General features: G+C 39.1%; 1 protein-coding gene across 9 annotated transcripts in view; it reads left to right on the top strand.

Moving 5' to 3' along the window:
* Window positions 1-24,781, top strand: part of ZNF438 (zinc finger protein 438) — a 57,753-nt gene extending 32,972 nt beyond the window's left edge. For 4 of the 9 annotated variants that reach the window (XM_055803630.1, XM_055803632.1, XM_055803633.1 and 1 more), the window contains 5 exons: window positions 300-523; window positions 1,809-1,865; window positions 11,716-11,820; window positions 16,533-18,396; window positions 22,463-24,781. In XM_055803630.1, the coding sequence (XP_055659605.1) occupies window positions 1,838-1,865; window positions 11,716-11,820; window positions 16,533-18,396; window positions 22,463-23,075 (2,610 nt within the window). In that variant the 5' untranslated portion in view covers window positions 300-523; window positions 1,809-1,837 and the 3' untranslated portion in view covers window positions 23,076-24,781. Of the gene's footprint in view, window positions 1-299; window positions 524-1,808; window positions 1,866-5,871; window positions 11,821-16,532; window positions 18,397-22,462 lie in introns of all 9 variants that reach the window. The other 5 variants (XM_055803637.1, XM_055803631.1, XM_055803634.1 and 2 more) reach the window with 5 other exon arrangements.
* Window positions 24,782-25,027: the final 246 nt, after the last annotated feature.

Below are 25,027 nucleotides of genomic sequence, written 5' to 3'. Positions count from 1 at the left end.
AAAATCTGTAAGTGACTTCTGAATATTAATTTTGAGAATTTTCATTTGAACACCATTTCTTACATTGTTTTTACAAGAATACTCATTGCTGTAACTACTTCAGTATGTTTTCAAGTGTTGGATATTCTAAAGTGGAAAAAAATTTCTGAGTTTGATCCTGTAAAAATACCTTGTTGAGCAATATGGCCTTAAAGAAGGATGCTTTGCACTGTGGGTGACAAGTTGAAAATCCATGCTGATTCCTAGAAGTGTTTTGCAATTCCAAAATTACATCAATGTGATCTGTTCTCTTCTTGTAGGTTACGAGGGAGTTTTCTATATGTCACCACAACATGAAACTACATGTAGATGAGCCGACATATGTTTGTATCCTGGGTCTGAGGGATCAGAGGTTGACTGCTTAAGTACCACGGACAGAGGCTCTTTGAGGCAGCCTGGGATCTGCTGATACCATCGGCAAGCCTCTGCCAGGAGGTGCTGTGACATACGTCTTATTACCTATGGCTCAGCATAGAAGATACAGGTACCAAAAAGCCTCACCTGTCTGCTGTGTGAGAGGTCTCCTCACAGCAGCCACACTCAATTTCCTTTTATGCTTTGGTGTTCAACTTCCTGGAAGTGGGATTGGTTTTGGCTCTTTTGTACTTTACTGCTGCCCATAGAACCATCTCCTTCTTGGAAGATCACCGTTGCTTTTTGAGAGTCATTTGCATGATAGTAAAGAAACATGTTCAAGACTTACTTTTGTGTTTGGCAGTTGCATCAGAATTTGCCCTAACTATTTTTACGTTTGTCCAAAACCAATCCTTTAGTGCTTCATGTGCTCAGAAGGGGGCTCTTGAGTGCATGTCTGGAATATTCTTTGTGTAAGATTCTACTGGCTGTTAAGTTGGCCAGGAAAGTAAGTAAACTCCAGCTGGCTCTGCTCATGGGAAATGTTATTGATAGCACTGGTATGAAAGCCTAGATCCAAGTAAACCCCCAAGTAGTTGGAGTCCCATCTGTGTCAGTCAGTGGACTCTTCTGTTACCTTCCCAAAGCCTCCAACTGCATCAGGAGAATGATAGTTTTATACCCAGTGTGACTTCTAACATGTCAGTGGTGGTCAGCCGAATGAAGTAATTATGCATCCATTCCAAAAGCTAAACCATTTTATGATAAACAAAATCTAAGTGGATAATAACACAATTTTGTATTGTCATTGTCATATTATACTGTGTCTTTCTTACTTGACTGTTGAATTGTGTTTTACCAAAGCTTGAGCAACACACTCTGACTGCACTGGAAAGAAATGGCCAGCTTTTAAGTTACTGAGTAGCCACTTGATGTAATGCCATTTTATGTCAAAGATTATGCATCAGATTTTGTGATAAATACCACTGTTAAATTCAGGAGAGGTGGCAGTGTAATATTTGCTTCACAAATGCAATCGAGTATCTTCATTGTAGCATCCATGGAAGATTCTGATTGTCAGTCAGTTATATAGGATCCATACAGTCACATTTTTGAAAGAAAATGATTCCTTAACCCCAAATATTGTCATATTGGAATTCATGACATGTCCTTTTTTCTGGCTTTAACAGGGGGTTTCAATTACAAAAAGCCTCAGTTAGTTGTGTGATCCAGAGAAAGGCTTGGTTTAAAAATCTGGTGGTATTTTTGCATGAGGTATGGGCATACTGGGATCCATTCTGAAATATAATTTGGGAAAACTATTGCTGCTATTCTGTTTTTATTTATTTATTTATTTATATTTAGTTTCTGAAAAGCTATCAGAACTTCTAAATATCTGTATTTCTTCTTCCCAGGAACATCATTCTAACTACTAAAAGGCATAATGCAGAATCCTTTAACTTTTTCTGCAGGTATAGTATACTTTCTATACTTTTTTTGAGAAATAAGATACTTGTGAATCAAAACATGGAAGAAATTTCATCATCATTAATAAATCACTGTATAAATTGTCTACTATTCTACTCTAATATGGTTTTTAAAAAAAAGCCATTATACTGTCGCATTTACCACTTTAAACAATCGCAATAGCTAAAATTATTTTCTTAAGACATTGCTAATTACTGTTACCATCTATAGTTGAAACTTGAAATGTATAAATTTGCTTCTTGTTTGATTCAGCAGAATGAAGTGTTAAGGGCTTATTACTATATTTTAGTCCTCATATAATTGAAAATCGTTGTCATATTTGACCCTCATATAACTTGGGGTCAAATCTAATTGCAAGTTAAGACTACAAGACTAGCACAAACAATAAAATAAGTATATTTCTAAATATAAACTTAGATTTTTAGATTTTAAGTGCCTTTTCTCCAGCATTTATATCCTTACACTAACATTTTTTAACTCTGTTCTTCTATGTTTTCTCTCTTCAAAAGTATTCTTTTGTTGATTTAGTTTTCAGTAGGGTTAGTGTCTTGAATTTTCCCCACCATTATTAGTAAGGATATTTGGACTGCAACTATGTATTCCCAAGCCTCTAAATCTGTAGCCATAACTTTAATTTCCTTTCCCTTTTGATCTGTGTCACAATGCTAATGTTTAAATAGGATTTTTAACTTGAATGTCATTTTTAATGATACTTCTTAGATGTGAGTGAATGGTTGATGGATATGACATAAGCTGTAATGGACCTTTCAGAACCATTGCAGGTTGTCAGTTAAGTTTCCATTGTCAGTACTTATGTTAATTAAGGAAAGCACTATATATTACTTAACTTGAAGCCTTGAGCTTTTACTGTCATGTAAGTTTATACTTTACCTGTTTTGTGAAGACTGAGTATTTTTATGGTACTGTAATAAATCTGAGGAAGCTATTCCAGAAGGATGTCATGCAAATTGATCTTAGTTGATGAGTTCTGGGTCTAATGGGACTATTCTTTCAAGGGAGACAGTACTTACTGTTGTGTAAAGCTATCCACCTTGCAGTGTGCTCTACGTCCATAAGCTTATGACTGAAATACTTAAATTGAGGCTTTTAAGCCTTTAAATACGAGTTTTCCTTTAAATAGGAATTTGACCACTGTTACAGTCAAGTGGAATGTGTTATCTTTACATTAACACCATTTCTGAATAATAAGAGGAGAATATAGACTGTGAAGCTGTTTGCAAAATTAAAACTGATGAATCATTTGCTTTGAGGTTTTTTAAAGACTTTTTTTTTTTTCCTAAACAAAAATCCATTCCAGTCAGTAGTATCCTGTTAATCAGCTTGCACCCAGAGTGAATTTTAAGTGACATCCATGCTGTAAACTTTGGAAGGGAGGGTTCATGTTAGAAATCATAACCAGATTGTGACAAGGAGCTATAGTAGAGTGAAATCGTGGTATTCTACAAATATACTAGTCTCAGTATATATATTTATTCATTTGCTATCACTCTTTTTTTGTCCTCATATCAGGTGTCACTTTAAATGTGTTATGGCATTTGGAAAATATTGAGGCTATTAGCAATTTATAATGATTTATGTACAACTATGACATTTGTACATTTCTTACAAATATAAGGATTGAAAATAAATGGTATTGGAAGTAGAACCTATCCATCAGTTCCATTCACTATAGCATTTTTGTCAGTCTTTCTATACTTTGAAAGTGCTTGTTATTTTTCAGTGAAGTATGGAAGTAATGGTTAGTGCAAGTTGAGTGACAGCATAAACCCTTCACTGCTGCCATTTGTCATGTCATAGCATGTATTTTCTGTTCTGTAATTTGAGACTTACTCCTTCAGGGCATCTATATTGTTATCAATTTAAAATATTTTCTGAGAAAGGTGATTATCATTTGTATAACGAGCAATTGTTGCTCTGTGTTCAGATGTACTTTTCTGAATAATGTGAAATATTTAATTACTGAGATCACAATTTTTTCCTAGGAATTATGAAATTATCATGGAAGAATCATGTTCTGTCACTCATACTCAAGCTAATATTCGCTGTTAAGCAAGTGCTGGGTTTTTTTATGGTGCTCCATAATGACATAAAACACCAGCATGCCTTAAGGAATTGAAATACCTTTGGCACTGTCAGATTTCTAAAACATTTTTGTTAAGATGACTCTAACATGAAATAATTGCGTACCTTATACAATCATTGTGCAAAATAAAAGGCTGTGCTAGTTTATTTAGGAATTTATTTCATACTTTTTTTATCTTTTTAAAATATACAGTGGAAAAATATATCACAGGCTGAAATCATAGTTTTGCTCCTTGAGTATATTTATTCTCATTTTTTAAAAAATCATACAGTTCTTTAAAAACTCATTGTATAGTTTAGTACATTTTGTATCCATGTTAGTACCGGTCATTTGGTGCTGGGAGATCTCAAACTTCAATTAGCCATGTAAATGTGTTCCTTAGCATCAACTCTCACTTTGCTGGAACCCCTGCTGCCTTTATATCATTAACATAAATGCAGGTGCAAATAGCATTTATGTACTTTGATAGAAAGCAGTTGGAGACATTTCACTGTGGGACATGACACTTTCAGATTGTGTACATCTGTTCAAATAACATATCCAAGCCAGTGACATGAATGCAAGGATAAAAACATCTGCCCCTGAGACCATTTGCCATACGGCAGATGCTTACATCTTTATTTATGCAGATGGTTTGTGTGATGAGCTGAGCAATGATGAAGGTGAGAAAGTTTGACAAAGATTTCAGGGTATTGCTTGGGATGGGAAAATATGTTTGTAACAGCGCTTCATTTTCAGATGTCTGCCAAAAGAAGAACATCTGTTACAAATACTGATGTTTTTAGTAATATGGATGTGTTATTTGGGGCATTAACTAGATGAACACAAAATCAGTAAAGGATTAAAAAACCACCCCCACTCTTGCACAAAAATTGTACTGCAGCTATATAAAAGATACTAAATAGTTTAATAGAAGTAATTACTTTTAACAGAAAGCTAAGGCTCAGCTGCTTTGCTTGAAGATGTTCTCAAGCTTATACAAAACATTTAATTGACTGTGAAGTTTGCAAAGGTATTTTCATATCTGAACGTGAAGCCGTTCAGAGGTTGCATGCAGCGCTGTGAAAGATTTCATGACTTAGGGGATTTTTCAACAGAGGCCGTCTCCAGCGTTGCAGAATTAAGAGACAGATCGTTTAGCCTTTTTGTTGTTTGAAAATTACTGTAGGGTAATTGACGTGAGTCACAGATGTCAGCTGAGCTGGCACCTCAAGTGGCCTCGGCGAGGCTGCCCGGCTCCGGCGCGGCCAGAGGCAGCGGTGACGGGCGCCCGACTCCCCCTGCTGGACTCCGCGCCAAGGGGCTCTTTGTCTGCCAGCACGCGCCAGAAACACGTGAATTTAATTAGAGACGTACTGATATTTCAGCACACGGCAAGTTAGGGGTATCATCTATGGCCTGCATTCCTGTTGAGCGCATTCCTGTTTTCATTCCCTCCTATGCTGGCACCCATTAGAAGTGTTTGCTGATAGATCATTTATCAGCCGTGTATTCAGTCAGTTCCCTTACAGCACATCCAGGACCTTCTTTTGAGAACCGGTGCTACCTTTTAACAATAAGTGGCTAGCGCAGCCAAGCTTAGCAATACCAATAAGCATTGCAAATAATTGTAATTATGCACAGGGGGAGGAAAAACATTTAGATACTGTAATTTAAATTGTTTTCTGCTACATCCTACTGATAGAAAGGCCTAGGTATGTTCAGATTCAGCAGTAGGTGATAATTTTATATGTTCTGAAAGCTAATGTCTTCCTAGCCAGGACCATAGTCTTTGTGAAGATGTTTTAGTTTTCTTATGCTACACAGGGCTGTGTCTGTCTTTGAAAAAATGCACGTATCTATTTGAAGTACTGTGGAGATCCTCTAATCTTTACTTTTGTTTTAAGCTGTAGTGGAATTGTCTACAGGTGACGAAGTTTTGCATATCTCAGCCAGAGCTGCAGAGTCCTTTTTTGAAGAAATTTGGGTCATGAAGAAGGAAAAGGTGGAACAGCTTGAGCAAAAAAAAAAACCCGGGATAGAGGTTCCCCATTCAAAAGTTGGATCACTTAGGTCATTTTCAAGAGAAATGAGCTGTTTAAAAAATCCCTCAGAAAATACTCTCCCAACTATCATCTAAATCCAATAATGTGTTCTGTATTCTGGCGCTCTCTTTCTTTGGGGAATGATACACCCTGTGTATAGTTCATACTGGAAGACTCAAAATAGGCCAGGCCAAGACTGACCGTCTTCTGATCCTCTGCTCATCTTCAGTGAGGGAGTACTTTCCAAGGTTTGTACTACAGAAGTCACCATACAGATGTTTTCAATGCCTCAAGTAAAATATACTTGCTTTATTGAGCCAAAGTGGTGAATTATTTCTTTGTTTTCTGTTGTATACAGGCTCTCTTCAGAAAGAAAGTGCTCTAATTTTCACCAAAAAGAAATGATACTCTAGAAAACAGAATAACAGTTTTTCTCTTCTGTTGTGCTCTCTACTTGCACATCAGTGTTTACAAAAAATAAATTTTCGGACTAAGAGGCATAATTCCCTTACTGCAGTCAGACATACGTGTTTTCTCTCCCATGGAGGGAAGGGAAGAGGGTTGACTCTCAGTGAAACAAAGATAGCTTCTGTTCTCAGCTTGTTTGAAAGGGGGGCAAGAATCTAGTTAGAAAATGCTTATGATATATTCATAAAATGGTTCTACTTGACCTATTTGTGCTGCATAGTTTCTGAAGAATTCTGCCTTCGTTTTTGTAGCAGACTTGGTCATTATTGTTTCCTGTACTTAAGGAAAAAATAAGTCTATTAATTACCACTTACATTAGGCATATCAAGATTTTGTCCAGGTTAATGTGATCTTGATAGACCTTTTAAAAAGGACTTTATATAGACATAGACTTTACAGTGAATGAATTTACTGTTCAGGTCCGTATCCTTCTTGAAGCTCACTAAAATAAATATCAGCTGGCAGTTCTCCCAGAGAAGAATTTTTAAAAATGCAATTGCAATCTTTTCTTTTGAATCTTCTGTTTATCCCCACCTTCTAAAGTGCCTAATTTGTATTTGCAATGCCATTGAAGGTTTATGAATTATGAGTTTGTGACCAGTGGTTCCGTCACCTCCCTTCAGCTATTTTCTGAACAATTAGTTCCCCCAAGTGGCTGAGTCACTGAGGCCTTGCTTTGCAAATCTCCAGGGATGGTGTCCTCTAGGGAACAGAATGACTGGGCAAAACCTATGGAAATAGAACACTGGATTTGCAGTGATACCGAAATAATTTCCATTCTACTCAACTGAGTCCTGTTGGAGCAGCATGGTTTCTAGATAATGCCCACTTGAAGTTCAACATGGTTGATTGCTGAAACTAATAGAGGCATATAGAAGCTGAAAGAGAGTCTTTGATGATCTATCTAACCGTCTCTCTCAGACCTGAGTTCAGTGCTCAGAGAGAAAAGAACCAATGTTTTAATCTTTAATAGTGATTTGCGTGGTTGCAGAGGCCAGGCACTATCTCAAGCCCATAGATTTATCAGCATAAACCTTATTCCTAAGTTCTCTTACTGCCATAGTGGGGAAAAATCTGAGATTTCTTCAGCTGTAAAGGTGGACAGAGTTATTAGTGATTACAGATGCTTTATGTCTAGTTCTGTTTATGTCAGTTTTCATTTCTTGATCTGAAAATATTTTCATCTGCTTAAAACTTATTATGTTAACCTTAATATGAAATGAGTAGCTTACAACTTGAAAGACTGTGCCTTCAAAAAAACCGAAATCTTTTAAAGTTCATAAACACTGCATGAGAGGTGTTAAGAGAACACTTGGATGTGCTAATAGATGTATTTTATATTCATTGCAAAAGAGTGTTTAAAAATCTCTTACATATGTATATTTTGACTGTAAGGTAAGACTTCCAAGACTTTCTTCCTTTATACAGTAGCACAGAAGTGGCTGTTTTTATAGGAGGTTGTGTTAAGCCTTGCATTGCCCACATGCTATATAAGATGTTGCTTTTTGAATATTGATTTACCCACATGTAGCTAGTACATTTGATATTACAATTCAAAAAAGTTACCTCAAAGCTGTTGGCCACTTGTTATTCCCTATAGGAATAGTATTTAATGCATATTTTAAAAGTTACTTCTGTTGGGACAGTACAGAGATATGTGAAATCTAAATGTGTGATAATTGCAAAATGATGTCTTAGATTGTTATTGTTGCTAATGCTGATACTATGCTATTTAGATGCCTTGATTTCTTGATGTGTTAACTTTTGTTTAACAGGTCTGCTTTTGCATGGGTGTTGTTTTATGTTAGACTTTTCTTTAAGATACTGCAGCCAAGATGCTGGTGAGATTGTGTTGTCAGAAAGAAGCCTTAATTGCAGAAAGAAACCTTAAATAGAATCATAAAGTCATAGAATAGTGTGGGTTGGAAGGGACCTTTATAGGTCATCTAGTCCAGCCCTTCTGCAATGAGCAGGGACAGCTTCAAGTAGATGAGGATGCTCAAAGCCCCATCCAATCTGACCTTGAATGTTTCCAGGGATGGGATGGGATGGGGCATTAACCACCTCTCTGGGCAACCTGGTCCAGTGTTTCACCACCCTCATCATAAAAAAATTCTTCCTTATGTCTAGTCTGAATCTAACCTCTTTTAGTTTAAAACGATTAACCCTTGTCCTATCACCACAGGGTCTATTAAAAATTCTGTCCCCTTCAGTCTTACAAGCCCCCTCTAATTATTGAAAGGCTGCAGTAGGGTCTTCCCAGAGCCTTCTCTTCTGCAGGCTGAACAGCTCCGACTCTCTCAGCCTTCCCTCGTAGGGGAGGTGCTGCACCCCTCTGATCATTTTTGTGGCCCTCCTCTGGACCCGCTCCAACAGGTCCATGTCTTCCCTGTGCTGAGGACTCCAGAGCTGGACGCAGCACTCCAGGTGGGGTCTCACCACCATGGAGTAGAGGGGCAGAATCATCTCCCTCAGCCTGCTGGCCACACTTCTTTTGATGCAGCCCAAGATACGGTTGGGTTTCTGGGCTGCAAGCACACATTGCTGGCCTATGTCCAGCTTTTCATCTACCAGTACCCCCAAGTCCTTCTCCTCAAAGCTGCTCGCAATCCCTTCATCCCCCAGCCTGTATTGGTATCAGGGGTTGCCCCCACCCAGGTGCAGGACCTTGCACTTGGCTTTGTTGAACCTCATGAGGTTCACATGGGTCCACTCCTCAAGGTTGTCCAGGTCCCTCTAAATGGTAACCTGTCCCTCAGGCATGGCAGCTGCACCACTCAGCTTGGTGTTGCCTGCCAATTTGCTGAGGGTGCACTCGATCCCACTGTCTGTGACATTGGTGAAGATACTAACCAGTGCTGGTCTCAATGTGGACCCCTGAGGGACACTGCTTGTCACTGACCTCCCATCTGAAAACTGAGCCACTGATAACTACCTTCTGGATGCAGCCATCTAACCAATTCCACATAGTCCACCTATGAAATCCATATCCCTCCAATTTAGAGAGAAGAATGTTGTAGGAGGCCATGTCAAAGGCTTTACAGAAGTCCAGAGAGATGATAGCACGATAATGAAGCGACTCCTATGTGTACTTTCAGAGGAAGCGATCTTGGAAATTGGGAATCCTGAGTTACCCAACAGTAGAGATGATTAATACTTTTTCTCCATTCTTTCTTTTTTATTGCACAATTATATTAGGTACTAATTTTATGAAAAGTAGGTCTGTATAAACTTCAGGATTTATCAATATGTGATTGATAGTGCAATTTGGATGTGTGGGGGGAAAAAAAGACTGAATTAGACAGGAAACTGAAGAACTTCCCTGAATATGAACCATGTATCCATGATCTTGGATTACAAGTTGCTATTAAGTTATTATTATTACAAGTTATTATTAAGCTATCTCTCCAAAATAACTGTTTATGTCAAAAATAGTTTTAATTTATTTTCACACTGAAAAACATTGCTAGGGATTTTAAGGTTGAATGTCTGCTTTAATGGGAGTCCAGTTAATGTCAATAAAAACATTTTTATTGTGTAGCTTTGTTGTTGTAATGCTCTCTTCTGCTAAGAGTCTTTTGGAGACTATTTAAGGAATCCAGGAAGCATCTTACTGCTCACAGAATTTCTTGAAATGCGTTATATTCCTAATCCCTTAAGATAATGAACTTGCACAGACTTCCAAGCAAAGAACTTTCTAAATGATAAAAAGCTTAGTGCACAACTAGCAAAACCCCATTGATGCTCAAATCAGAATTAATTATATATAGCTTTAAAAAGATCTAATATTCCCTTTTAGAATTCCAACAAATTGTTTTTACCTTCCTCCTGTGGTATACCAGAACATCTTTTCTAAGCATATTTGTACGTTCTGTATTTTAGTGCTTGTGTGAATGATGTACTGTGATTTTCCAGTCCTGCATTAGAATGCTTTGTTATATTGTTTAATTTTCTAAGCTATTTTAATTCCACAAAAGGACTCCTATGTAGACATAATTACATTACTATTTAAATAATCAAGTACTAAAAAGCTAAGAAATGCACGATATGAGATTATCCCTGTGGCTTAAATGCTTCTCCTTTCCAAATCACGTGTAATAGTAATGTTCGTTACCCATTTTAAGTTTGCATTTAATTCCCATATCCCACCCTCTTTGGCCTAGACACTTTCCAAGTCTCGTTTATAGTTCTCTTGTCCTTTTCCTGCTTGCCCTCTGTATATCCTAGTTTCTCTTCCACACTGTCAGCTCAGCAGTTAAGAGACAAGGAGAGGCCATTCCTTTGTTCTAACTTGGGTGTTTGGACCTAAAGCTATAGTTTTAGGAAAAATGCAGCCCAGCCTGAAGCAAAAGCATGTTCACTAGAATGTAATCCTTGGGAAAATTAGCTGCTTAAAGTATCTGTTGAACACGTGCCAAGAGCTTACAACTTTGCCGGATTTGGGCAGCTTGTCACAGACAAAAGAGACGTTGCTGTGTCAAATATCAAGGTCTTTGTCTATGCACAGGTGTGTTACTAGATTCTTTTTTTTTCTGGTTTTTTGTTTGGTTTTTTTTTTTAAATGCAGACATACCAGGGGATGGCAGGCATTTTCTGTTGAAATTAATTTTAGAGAATTATCTGAGGCAAATACCCAGAACAGAACATTCCACCCAAGTAGTTATTATTAGGCAAAGAGAGAAACAACTGCAAATTAATTGTTATAATGCATAGAGTTGGGCACTCCTGATTTGTAGGTTTTATGCCCAAGCTTACCTCATATAGATATGTGGCAAAACTAGTTTTGAACCGAGAAGGCCAGATTCAATTTTCTAGAATATCTGCGGTTCTGTGGTTTGCATGGGATTATGGAAAGTGTAAGTCATCATAGAATGTATTCCCTCTATTTAAAAGCCTCACGAAAGCTACTGAATCTTCATCTTCCTGAGATTTTTGTTTTGGTGCTGTTGACTGTCTGCCATGACACTGAAGCTAAAGCATCCCATCTGTTTACCACATTAACCAGCTTTACTCAATTACTAAGCTATCACCTTGCATTTGCTGTGTAATGTATTAGATTTTAAAACATTTTTTGAGGAGAGAAAAATGGCAAAGAGCAAAAAGCAGTAGCTTTCTTAATGCATTAACTGGAAATTAATGTTTTTATTGCCTTTTTCTGGATTTTTGTTGGTTTTGGGGGTTCTTTGGGGTGTTTTTTGTCCTGGGATCTATTTATAACTGACTGAAGCACTTTTGCAGGTGGTGTTTTTTTGCATGCTAATCCTGCAGAGAAACATTGTGTCCAACAAAGTATGCTGGGTCAGCAAAAACAAGAAACTTGTGCTGGAAAGGCAGTATCCACAGGTATTTGGTGTGTATGGAGATTTGGCAAAATGAACAATTAACTGTCATTGACAGAAATAAATGTAGTATTGTCTGTTAGAAAGCTGTACATTTTTTTTTCTTTCCCACAGAAGAGATATTCTTCCTTTCAAAATCAGCAAAAGACTCAGCAATGTAAACATGCATTTTATTAATGATATTTCATTAATCTTTTTCATCAGTATTCTCCCTTTCCCTTCAAAACAAGATAATCCTTTTTTTTGTGTTATTTTCTGTCACTTGTCCAGTCGTACACAAATTAAACACATACCTACACAAGTGAGGTCGTCCTCCAAGGATTATATAAAAAGTTAACACTATTACGCAGTGGTTTCTGGAATTTTGGTGGTTTATTTTAATGTTCAAAATAGACCGGATTAATGGGGAAGATTAAATTACATCTGATGCCTTTTACAGGGTCTGAGTTCAGCAGTGTTACGTGCTTTACCTAGGGAACAGACTGAAGGAGGTATAAAAAGAAGGCAGAACAGATTGGAGTAGGGCAGACTTGAATGACTTAGGAAGGAAGGGGAACCATGAATGAACAGCAGCCCCATGGGAAGACTTTCTTTCCTCCAGGGGACTCTTCTCAGCATGGCTATGTCAGAGACTTTGATGCATCATTGATTTTTTTTATTGGGGTATTACTGTCCAGTCCTCTACAATTTTAGGGTTGTTTAGAAGGGATGAAAGCTTACTACATCCTGCAAGTTACTCAGTGATTTGATACTTGCAGGTACTAGCATGGTAACCTTTTTATTAAAAGTAATAGTAACCTTTTTGCTAGCATGGTAAATATTTTAACAGAGATTTTTAGAGTAAATGGATTGAATTGCATTTGATATAACTTTGTGCATAATTATTTATGTCTACCTGATGCCCCAGCTCCATGCCTGTTTGAAAGACTGAGAACATAGCAACTGAAAATGAGCTTCACATCATTCAGATATTAAATCTGATGTTTTCATTTATTTCCTTTATTCTTAATGAAAGTATTAGAGAAAGAAAAAATACTGCATTCCGCTGAAGGACCTGTAGACTGACTTGCAGAAAGAATGTTGTCTAAAACCCAGGACCATCCTTAGAAATGCTTACTGCAGAGCCTCCCTTGACTGAAAATTCCCCTTCTCAGATACAAGACTTCATGTGTTTGCACAGGCGTGAAGGCCTTCAGGCCACAACTGTCAAGTCAAAATGAATCCTTTGAATTGGAGACAAATAATTTGGAAGTTACGGAATAGAATTGGAATGTCCCTGAAAGATGCATACTACGTTTCCAGGTGGCCTTCTGGTAGCCAGACAGCCAGAGCATATTCAAGTCCTTTGGTGTCAGGGTGGCAAAGACATGAATTACTATAGCAGTTTCTCTGTGCAAAGGAAACTGCTGAAACTTCACAAAGTATAAATGGAAAAAATAGTTTGGTCACTGATGAAGCACACTCTTGTTAAGGTCAGTAGGACCTTCAGTCTGTGAATTGACTGGCTGCTTTTTCCTGATCTAAGATGCTAAATAGGTTTCCACCAGTTCTTCCAATTAACTTTTGCAGTCCACGGGCAAAATCTTAACCAAGTCTGAAAGATCATCAGACAGATAGTCTGCGTCTAGCCCATCTTTGTATTTTGACACAGCTGCTTGTATACAGCAGCTGTGTTGGATGAGAGGGAAGTAAACAGTTAAGTATCATTTGCTTACGAGGGGCACTGCAATGAGTATTTCTGCACTAAACTATCTAATGTAAATTTGAGGAAAGAAAGAAAAAAAAAAAAGCTGTACTAAAGGCTGATACCAAGCATAGCTTGCCTGAAAGACATACTGATGATAAAACTGCGCTAGTTGGAAAAGGAGTGTTTGCATAAAATTCCCTTCTCAAACAGTTACATGAATGCTTAGTATTGTGTTAACTGCATAAGAAGAATATTGATCTAAATGGACCTTGATTCAAAGAGCATTTTGTGGTTCATAGTCATGAAGGTTATGGCTTCTAGAATGGTACTTTTTTTGTGGAATGCTGAGAAAAAAATGTGGAGAGCTTTTAAGAAAAGTTATTTTACTGCCTAATTTTGCAGTAGGCAAGTCAGTGTATTTGAGAAGCATATGCTTATTTTTAAAGCTAGTGTCATGCATTATTTCTACAAATATTTCCTTCTAACTTCAAATTAACCTTTTTTTTTGTGATGCTTTGGCTGCCATTTCTGCATTTTTGTGGAGGTGACATGTCCACAGTAAAAATTCTGGCTTTTCCTGAACTCATATAGTTTGCTACCGTTGGTTGGAGAGTGAGTGCCTTATAACTGCTGAACTGCTGGCTTTCCTAAAAAGTTTCTGCAAATCAGTGAATGAGATTTTGAAATAAAACTGGAGAGGTACAAGCCAAATGTGAGAGAAGATGGAAGCTGCTTCATGTTGAATATTGGGGCAAGCTGAGTAACTGCTGACTTGCAAAAAGTTTATAATGTCGGTTTATGTTAAGCGTAATCTGGAAAAATGAGAGCAGACTCTGTCCCCTAAAAGAAAAATACACTTGTCCTCTCATCTGCTGTATTTAAGCTGTACAATTTGACCTGTAACTAGCGTTGGAAGTTCAGGGCTGGTTTGTTTAATGTTTACAATACTTCACATCATTTTATTGTAATTCTTGGAAGTACTTAAAAGTGCTTCCTCAAAAGCAGCAACAAGAAGATACCCTACACGAAACAAAAAATAATCTGAGTTAATATCTGAATTAGTATTCCTAGCAGTTGAAATGATAAAGGTTTCTATACTTTTTATATATATATAGCAATTGTAGATTGTAAAAAATGGAAGCTCTTAGTGAGAAATAGTATGTGCTCCTAGCTTTTGTAGAATAAAAAGGCTGTAGGGAGATAGAATTTTAAACCTGCCATGTTTCTGTTTTTGTTACGCAAACTCTGTATGCCTGGCTTTATCGCTGTGTATAGGGATCTCTTTATATTTGTGTAGGGTTTCCATGTGTACAGCAGTCCAGTCTGCACAGAATATCTAGAAATCTTGGACACCTTTACAGACATTGAGCAGAAAGAAAGTTATGGTGGTGCCCAGTAGTTTCACTTAACTGGAGGATCGAAGAGGTGCATAATAGACGTGGGGTTTGATACTGTAGATGACAATAAAAGGATCAAAGGTTTATGCCCTGCACAGTTGTTACTCTATGAATCTGCTGCAGGTCAAAAAGTTTTGAGAAACATCAGATCTACTGTGTACACACTGTGCAGTTTATATGCGATTGCTCAGTGAGTCTAGCATGTCCTGAAGGCAGTGGATTTACTGCACATGTGCATACCATGAGTGCGCACATGTATCTGTCCAGGAGTTCTGGCCATGAAATATGATAGCTCTGTAATTTACAGTGCATGTTGCAAAGTGTGTGACGTCTGAGAAGGACATCCAGGATTAAGATAAACTTATTGGAGTTTCCAGTGTTGGTAGTAATTCACAGTTACTTCTCCACGTCCATCACCATGTATGATTATATCTGTAATGCAAGGCTTTAAAATGGTAAGGAATGGAAACTTCCTTATGGAATTAACCTTACTGCAATTTTTCAGGATCCCAGAATCACTTATACATACCCTATTAAAATGTGATTCTTAAAGTGAATTTTTCTTATATTGTTGCCTTCCTAAATTGCCTTTCTGCTTGGGATCTTTGTAGTTGAATTCCCAGTGATTGAGATTGTTGGGATTTTATGGTTTTTTCCCCCAGGAAACCTCTCCCAGTCTTTGAGAACTGGAAGCGTCAGCAGTTGAATTTGGGAGTTGGTAATGAGGTTGATATATGAAATTGTAGTGGTACAATTAACTGTGTATCAAATCCTTCTTTCTATGGAGTGCCTGAAAGGTTGGCCTGTATCTCTGCTGCTCAATGCAGATTATTTGTTTTACTTAATTATCCTCACATTCTTCTTTACTGAAAAGTCTTTGTGACATTTACCAACACAAGTAGAAACAGGAAGGAATTGTGATACAACCTTGATAAATTGCACCTTTCAAGAAAATTTTTGAAATTTTGAAAACAGAGCAGTAGTTCTGTTGTGCATAAAGGCACGTAAGCATGTGTGTGATTGGGTGTTTAACAACAGTACATCTTCTCTCAAGTCCTCTTTGATTTTATTGCACAATATTTGCATGTTTTATAGCAGTAATTTTTTTAAAGGCTTCATCAGGTAAGCTTTGGTCTGTATCTGATAAAACCCACAAATTCTAAATGTTACAGAAACTCAAAAAGACAGTGTGACTCTGGGTGAGAGGTATGATCAGAGCAGGTGCTCAGAAAAGTTCTGCATCATGGAGTTTAAATCCTGTCCTGTTATTTCTTCCAATTGAATATTGCCAGCATGCTAGTGGAGCTTTTCCAGGGCAGAAGAGGCTTATAAGTGTATTTGTTCTGAAATGCCATGTAGTTTCTAACCTAGAATGAAATACCCATTTAAGATCAGATTGGGGGGGGGGGGGGGTGTTTGCATATCTGTATTCAAGCACATTGCTTCAGGGAGTATTTTTGTTTTGTCCATGAAACTTTTGTAATTCTAAATGTAGTGATTGTTTAAATACCTGAATGTTTTTAATGTTTGTGTGTAATAGTATCCTTTGTAAACAGTTTTATTTTTGATACAGTAATTTTTTAAAAGAAATACTATATATTATATTACAGCTTTGTTATGTTGTTATTACAGATAAACACAAATCCCCTTTGGATACAATACAAAGTTTTCAGAAGAAAAGTCAGTTTAGGACCATTGCTCCAAAAATGGTACCAAAAATTTTAACATCGGGAGTGGTTTCTTGTCTTCAGCCATCTTTGTCTGAGCAAAGTACACCGGTTTCAGCTGCAGTGTCTAAACCATTGGTGGTACCAACTCAAAACTACGCTGTCATGCAGGTGGCTGGTCATGAAGGGATTTTTTCTCTGTTGGCTGTGCCATATGTTGCCCCTACCCTAACGCAGCAAGTCCAGCAGTCAAATGTGGCCCCTTCTGAAAACCTAAAGCTGCCTATCCCTCGGTACCAATCTGTAAGAAATAAATTGTTGAGTGACAAAAAACTGACACAAACCTCTGGTTTGGGTGCACATAACAAGATTCCTACCAAAGCATTGATCTCATCACAGACTTCCCCCATGACTACTTTAACTGAAGACTGTCCTGAAACTCATTCTAGTCCAGATTCAACTGAGCAAGAGATGCTAGCGGACCGTGACTCAGCTGAAATTGCAGTTGCCACATTAGTAAAGAAAAGCAATTGTGTGCAATCTGGATCTCCTTTAGTGAACAAAACTGAAATTGCTAACGGTAATGTTTCTGGGCCATCTGTAGTTAAAGACTCTTTATCCAAGCCAGCAAGTACAATTAATCCCATGAAACTAAGTCTACGCTCTGTGAAGACAGCATCTGAAACCACAAGAGAGTCATTCATAATGTCTGAGAAACTAAAGGAAAAACCCACAAATTCTGCAAATTCTGTTGCTGTCCTGTCACCAGCAGTTTTTGGCAGTACAGTACAGATGACTCCATCAGCACCAAAAGGAAAACTTCCCATTTTGCCTTACTCAAGGATGAAAAATTCAGCGTTCTGTAAATCTAAGCAGAATACCAGTGTTACAGATGTGTCTGGTCCTTCACTAAGATCAGAATGTGAAAAGGTACCAGCTTTGGTGAAAATCTGTGATGTTCCTACTAAAGCAGCTGATAAGCGATTAGCTGTGTCATTTACACAAGTCCCCAGACAAACTATTCGAGAAAATACCTTCTCTGCATCCAACAAAGTGGATGTTGACAGTCTTAAAAAATTCAGTGGTGCAGCCTCTAAAAGAAAAGGCAGGAAAAGAAGAGCCACAGATGATTTATTGGCTTTTCAGACCAAGCGAAGGAAATGCATCATTAATAAGTTTAGAGAAGGAAGAGAGAGGGCGAAAACTGAACTTCAGCCGCCTGAAGGTGAAAAAGCAGAGGCAGTGAAAAAATACCGTAGTATTAGACCAAAACCAGTGGTAGTTGTGCAGGCTTTTGCACCGCTGACTTCTGCAGCAATAGTAGAGACACTGTCTCCTGACCATTTAGACCAAGATGTTTTCTTAAATAGTTCACTTCCCAATAAATATTTAAATTACAAGCATAGTGATGCTACATCAGCTAAATCAAGTGATTTAAGTAGAAATGCATGTTCAGCTGTACCTAAGCAGTTGCATAAATGTCATGTTTGTAACCATATCTTCCAGTTTAAACACCACCTTCAGGACCATATGAACACACATACAAACAAACGGCCTTACAGCTGTCGAATTTGCCGGAAAGCATATATTCATTCTGGAAGCCTGAGCACACATATGAAACTTCATCACAATGAAGGCAAACCCAAAAAGCTTGTGTGCTGTGAATTCTGTGCTAAAGTTTTTGGCCATGCCAGAGTGTATTTTGGCCACCTCAGAGAAGTCCACAGGGTTGTTATCAGCACAGAGCCCTCTACTAGCGAGCAACAGCTGCAAGATGCTTTAAAGAAGAGAGACACAAATATTGAAGAGGCAGAAGAAGCAACAGAGAGGTGAGTGTTTTCACTAATAAATCTAATGAAAACAGGATTTCAGGTTGTCAGTGGAAATTCATAAACATCGCCATCATGAAAATTGTTGCTTTCTTCCCCCCAAGTGAGATTCCTAATGGTTTAAATATTTTGTTAAGTAATCTAGTCAATCCATTAGACCATCCAGTATATTTTAGCTGATACATTCAATAGAAATTATTAGTGACACTTGAATATCCAAAATAATTTTGGATATATTCTAGTAATACCCAATGTACTGCCAGTGGAGCTATTTTGGTCGGTTGATTTCTCGCAGCTAATGCTTTTTCTGTTAATCTGCACTGTCTTCTGTGTCTTGCCCATCTTATAGTTTTCCCCAGAAGGTAAGTGAACCAACTGCAATAAGTGAAAAGCAATTCACATTTCAGTATTAGCTTATAGTTTGTTTACCTTGTTAAATATCAGTTTCCTGTTTCCTTCTCTGGAGTGCTGTGAGCTAATCCATCTTGTGTGCTGCTTTTGTGATCATTTAGCCAAGTAGAAAAGTTAACATTTACCATATTAAGATAGTTAGAACATTCTTTGGTCTCTGCATTATGATTTTGAGGTGAAGTTTCTTGACACATTATAAATGTTGGCTTTTTTTGCTTCTTCCACTGTGCATTTACTTTCATCAAAGTATGCTTTATTAAGCTCAGGCTTTTAACCTGACACTTCACTATGATACTACCATTCAATGTTACGCATTTCGCTTTGCATACCTCCACTCTGTGGGGCATCAGTTAGAAATTTTTAAGGTATTGAGCCTAAGAAACACCAGTGCTTTTCTTTCAGCCTTACTAACTGTTGTACGATGAATCATTCAGTTTATCTGTTTTGTTGGGTAATCTGTCTGATGTGTATAAATACACACAATATTATGTGGTCCTTCTCATAGCCCTTGTTCTCATGGCGGGCTTCAACCTACCAGATATCTACTGGAAATACAATACAGCGGATAGGAAACAGTCTAGGAGGTTCCAGGAGTGTGTGGAAGAGACCTTCCTGACACAGCTGGTGTATGAGCCAACTGGGGAGGTACCCCACTGAACCTGCTGTTCACAAACAGGGAGGGACTGGTGGGTGATATGGTTGTCAGAGGACATCTTGGTCATAGTGATCATGAGATGATAAAAGAGTTCGGTTCTCAGACAAGTAAGGAGGGGAGGTCAGCAGAACCACTACCTTGGACTTCCAGAGGGCCAACTTTGGCTTGTTTAAGAGCCTGGTTGACAGAGTCTCTTGGAAGATAGTTGTGAAGGGCCAAGGTGTCTAGGAAGACTGAACATTCGTCTTAAAGGTGCAGGAGCAAGCTGTCCCCCTGTGGCAAAAGACAATCCAGCGGGAAAGAGGACCAGCCTAGCTGAACAGAGAGCTTTGGCTGGAACTCAGGGGGAAAAAAGGAGAATTGACCACCTTTGGAAGAGGGGGCAGGCAATTCTAGAGGACTATAAGGATGTCATGAGATTATGCAGGGCAGACATTAGAGAGGTGAAAGCCCAGCTAGAGCTCAGGCTGGCCCCTGCTGTAAAAGAAACAAAAAAATGTTTTTACAAACACATTAGAAACAAAAGGAGTGTCAAGGACAATCTACATCCTTTACTGGATGCGGCGGGGAGCATTGCCACAAAGGCTGTGGAAAATGTTGAGTGAGGTACTTACTGGATGCTTTCTTTGCCTCTGTCTTCAGTAGTAAGACCAGTTACCCTCTGGGTATTCAACCCCCTGAGCTGGAAGACAGGGATGAGGAGGAGCAGTGTGAAGCCCCCACAGTCCAGGAGGAGATGGTTAGCAACCTGCTGCTCCACTTAGACACCACAAGTCTATGGGGCAGGATGGGATCCACCCAAGGGTACTGAGGGAGCTGGTGGAGGAGCTTGCCAAGCTGCTCTCCATCTTTTATCAATAGTCCTGACAAACTGGAGAGGTCCCAGAAGACTGGAGCTTAACCAATGTGACACACATCTACAAGAAGGGCAGGAAGGAGGATCCAGGGAATTACAGGCCTGTCAGCCTGCCCTCGGTGCCAGGAAAGGTTATGAAGCAGATCATCCCAGGCACCATCATGCGGCATGTGCAGGACAGCCACAGGATCAGGCCCAGCCAGCATGGGAAGACAGGTTTATGAAAGGCAGGTCCTGCTCGATGAACCTGAACTTCTACAACAGATGACCTGCCTAGTGGAAGAGGGAACGGCTGTGGATGTTGTCTACCTGGACCTTAGTAAAGCCTTTGACACTGTCTCCCACAGCATTCTTCTGGAGAGACTAGCTGCTCGTGGCTTAGATGGGTATGCCGTACCCTGGGTTAAAAGCTGGCTGGTTGGCCAAGGCCAAAGAGCGGTAGTAAGGAGTGTTACGTCCAGCTGGCAGCCAGTCACAAGTGGTGTTCCCCAGGGCTCAGTACTGGGGCCAGTCCTGTTTAATACCTTCACTGATGATCTGGACAAGCGGATCGAATGGACCCTCAGTAAGTGTGCAGACAACGCCAGGCTGGGTGGGAGTGTTGATCTGCTGAGGGCAGGAGGCTCTGCAGAGGGGTCTGGGCAGGCCGGACCGATGGGCTGAGGCCGGTTGTATGAGGTTCAACACGGCTCAGTGCCGGGTCCTGCACTTGGGACACAACAACCCCCGGCAGGGCTACAGGCTGGGGCAGAGCGGCTGGAAAGCTGCTGGGCAGAAAAGGCCCTGGGGGTGCTGGCTGATGGCCGGCTGAACACGAGCCAGCAGGGTGCCCAGGTGGCCAAGGCGGCCAAGAGCATCCTGGCTTGTATGTGAAACAGCGTGGCCAGCAGGACAAGGGCAGCGATCATCCCCCTGCACTGGGCACTGGTGAGGCCGCACCTCCATACTGTGTTCAGTTCTGGGCCCCTCACTGCAGGAGGGACACAGAGGGGCTGGAGCGTGTCCAGAGACGGGCAGCAGAGCTGGTGAAGGGTCTGGAGCACAGGTCTGATGAGGCGCAGCTGAGGGAACTGGGGTTGTTTAGCCTGGAGAAAAGGAGGGGGGACCTTACTGCTCTCCACAGCTCCCTGACAGGAGGTTGTAGGCAGGTGGGGTCGGTCTCTTCTCCCAGAAAATAAGCAACAAGACAAGAGGAAACAGCCTTGAAGAAGTTGCACCAGGGGAGGTTTAGATTGGATATTAGGAAAAATGTCTTCACTGAAAGGGTGGTGAAGCATTGGAACAGGCTGCCCAGGGAGGTGGTGGAATCAGCATCCCTGGAGGTGTTTAAAAAATGTGTGAATGTGGTGCTTGGGGACATGGTTTAGTGATGAATTTGGCAGTCCTGGGTTAATGGTTGGACTGGATGATCTCAGAGGCTTTTTCCAACCTGAATGATTCTATGAGGAGGTTTCTGTGGAAATCTTATTTTGATTAGCTTAACTTAAACTAGGGACTTGCTAGCTCCGTGTGTATATGTTTCCTTCACACTGCAGGGCTATCCTAAATCAGTGAGAGGGGCTGTCCAATTGTAAACTATGTATTTAAACTTTTAAAAACTCTGTTACAGAGTTTTAGGAAAAACCCCAAACCTTTGAAGTTTCATTGTTTCCATCCTGGAGTGGGAGGTGGGACCTGTGGTTTTGCCTTAAATTGACCTTAGATCACTCAGTGTAAACAAGTCAGCTCCTCTCCTTAGTATGCTACAGGTAATAGTCATTTTCACTTCTCTAGCACAGAGCTAGAAGTATTTGGATTGATCTCACTAAATCTGGATCTTAAAAAAAATGTTATTAACATTTTATTAAAAGGTTAGTGCTGTTAAAAGATTTTTTTGTACCAAGGCCAATTTTGGAGGCAGTTCTTAGACTCAGCAGTGTCAAATAACATTTGGTTTCAGTTGTTTCCTAACCAGCCTTATTATTATTTTATCTCTTTCTTTTTTTCTGTTCCAAATAAATTAGACACTGTAGCAACACTATCTGTTTTTAATTAAAAAAATGATTCATGAATGTCATCTCTTGGAGCTTAAAAGGACAGAAATTGTGATCTCTATTCTGTGCATGACTAATACTGAAATAGTTCATATTTCCTTTTTTTAACAGGGGAAACAAGTGCAATTTTGAGGACCTATTCCATAACCCAGGAGAAGTGAAATTACAGATCAAATGTGGTCGATGCCAGTTTATTGCACAGTCTTTTGGTGAAATGAAGTTTCACTTATTGTGCTCTCATGGAGAAGAGATCCAGGGAAGAGTAAAGGAAGGAGTTTTGCAAGGAAATAGAGGAGCTAAGGGGGAACTAGTCAAACATACAACCCACTTCTGGAAACAGCGCAATGAGAGAAGACATTTAGCAAAATGCAGTGCCCATGAGGAGGAGTTTTATACTTTTCCAAAACTGAAAAGACAGATACACTTTCACCATCAAAATAATGTTGATACATTATATAAAAGCGAACTGACTCAGTCAGGAAATGGTGAAGCAGACAAGGAGGTGCAAAATGTAGGTTTTGATACACCGAGCAAAAAAATAGAAGTTTGGTCTAAAGCGGGCTATAACTGCATTTTATGCAAACAGTTTTTTGGAAGGAAAGAGGATCTTTTTAATCATTGGCAGAGTCGTCATAACTGTGAAGACCCTTCCACTTTATGGACAATTTTTAGTTTGTTAACAAAACAAGGAATTATTAAACTTTCTAATAATGGTGACTATTGAAGCTGAATTCTACAGTGCTATGAAAAACATCAACTACCTTACCAAATTGTTTATGGTTTTTTGCTGTGTTGCTAAACTAACTCAAGAGATGTATCACTTCAGAGGCGGGGTTTTTTGTTGGGTTTGTTGGGGTTTTCTTTAGTTAGCTAACCTTTATTTTGTAAAGTAGAAAATGTATTTATCCACTACCATTCCAGATGGGTAAATGCAAGCCAGTTATGAAACATTGTACTTAAAATTCATGCTTAAGGAATTTAGCAGCAGCAAATACTCAGTACTAATGGTTCACATCAAGGAAAAAGATTTTTAAGTTAACTTATACTATACACACAGAAATAAAGTAGTTTATGTGGAGTAATCTCAATCTTGAATGAAATGACAAACCAGACTGGAAGTGTAATTTCAGTCCCAACAGTGCTTTGAGATTTTATGGTAAATACATACTTCTGTGCAGTTCTCTGAATCATTTGAATGTGCATACATGCAGCCAGCACTCTAGAGCTTTGTAATCTATAATCTAAGAGCTTTTAATCCTTGTTTTCTTGATTTCAGTGTCTTCATCCATGTTCATTACTGTCAGGTTTGTTCTTGGCAGGTCTTTCAGGTATTACATTCTGTTCTGGTAAGAGCAAGGATCTTTGGATTTTTAAAGTGAAAAATCTACATGTATTTTTTTGCCTGTAGCTCTTTGGGTTGAAGATGAGTTAATTGCCACCCATAAAGATGGAAACCTCAAAGCTTGACTGCTTTACGAAAAAGAAGGAAGTTTGTTTTAAAAATAGTAATGACTTGGTTACTTCTGGGAAGTTTGTCATTCTGCAATAGACTGCGTGTTTCACAGTGAACTTTTAGCATATTCCTTGCACCTCCTGTGACAGCAGCACTACTGCTGCCAACACCATTAGCGCTCTGCCTTTCACACTCTGGGTATATGGCTTTTGTACCTCTGCAGTTGACCCAGTCTGTGGCTTTAAAGGGAAATTGTTCCTTCACTTCTAAGTCTGTGGTGCAGGTAATGAAGCTTTTTCACTTGTGTTGCCAAATTTACTGTACTAGTGGAATTCTGTGCAGCACTTTAACATTCCAATGTCAGAAGCCAGTAACAGTTACTTTCCCAGGATGCAAAGCTGTAGCAGTCTGTAGTGAAGCAATAAGGAACAGTGCATTCTGTCCCCCCCTGCTACAGAGCAGGCATGGTAAGTGACCATTTGGGCATGTCAGGGGGGCAAGTCAGTTCAGGCTGTAAGGAGATGGGATTCTGGAGCTCACTTTTGATGAAAAGGTCATTGAAACCATTGAATCTCGTTTGAAATTGGTGTTTAAACTGCTTTTACTTAAAGCCTTATGTACCTCTGAATTGTTTTGGGAGCAATAATGGAGGCAGTGTAAGAAATCACTGTATCACAGTGCAACAGATGTCAGAGCACTTCAGAGGGCAAACTGAAAAATACACCAGGACTGTCTCTACAGTGCTACTCTGTTCATTTATTCTTGTAGTCAAACTGTAATTGAAGGATTGCAATGATGAAAGAGTCATTCCTAAAATGTCCTGGGTCGCCCCGCACTGTTTTGCAAAAATTGTGGTCATGAGAACATGCAAAGGGATCTAAAAATGTTGTGTTTTCTGAGTGGGATTCCAAAGGCTGTAGCAATATTTTGTGTATGTGTTCTGTTTTAAAACAGTAAAGGCAATTTTGATGAGCTAACAGTTTTGAATGTAGTATTTTGTGGTATGGTGCTTTGCCCTGGAGTTGAACTATAAGACTGGAGCCAAGAAAAATAAAAGACAAAAGGAAAATGCTTATGGGACTGTACAGGTGCTTGGTAAGGTGGAAGAATCCCTGTGGATTTCCAAAACTTCCTTCCTGCTGTCGGTTGTTATAAATACATATTTGTGGTTGTTTCTTTTGTTCCATATATTACTTTTGTATGCTGAACTACTTTAAAAATAC

Source organism: Falco peregrinus, chromosome 5, assembly GCF_023634155.1.
Source record: "Falco peregrinus isolate bFalPer1 chromosome 5, bFalPer1.pri, whole genome shotgun sequence".
Lineage (NCBI taxonomy): Eukaryota > Metazoa > Chordata > Aves > Falconiformes > Falconidae > Falco > Falco peregrinus.
The sequence above is the reverse complement of the archived record's forward strand: the minus strand, read 5'-3'. Positions and strand labels throughout refer to the sequence as shown.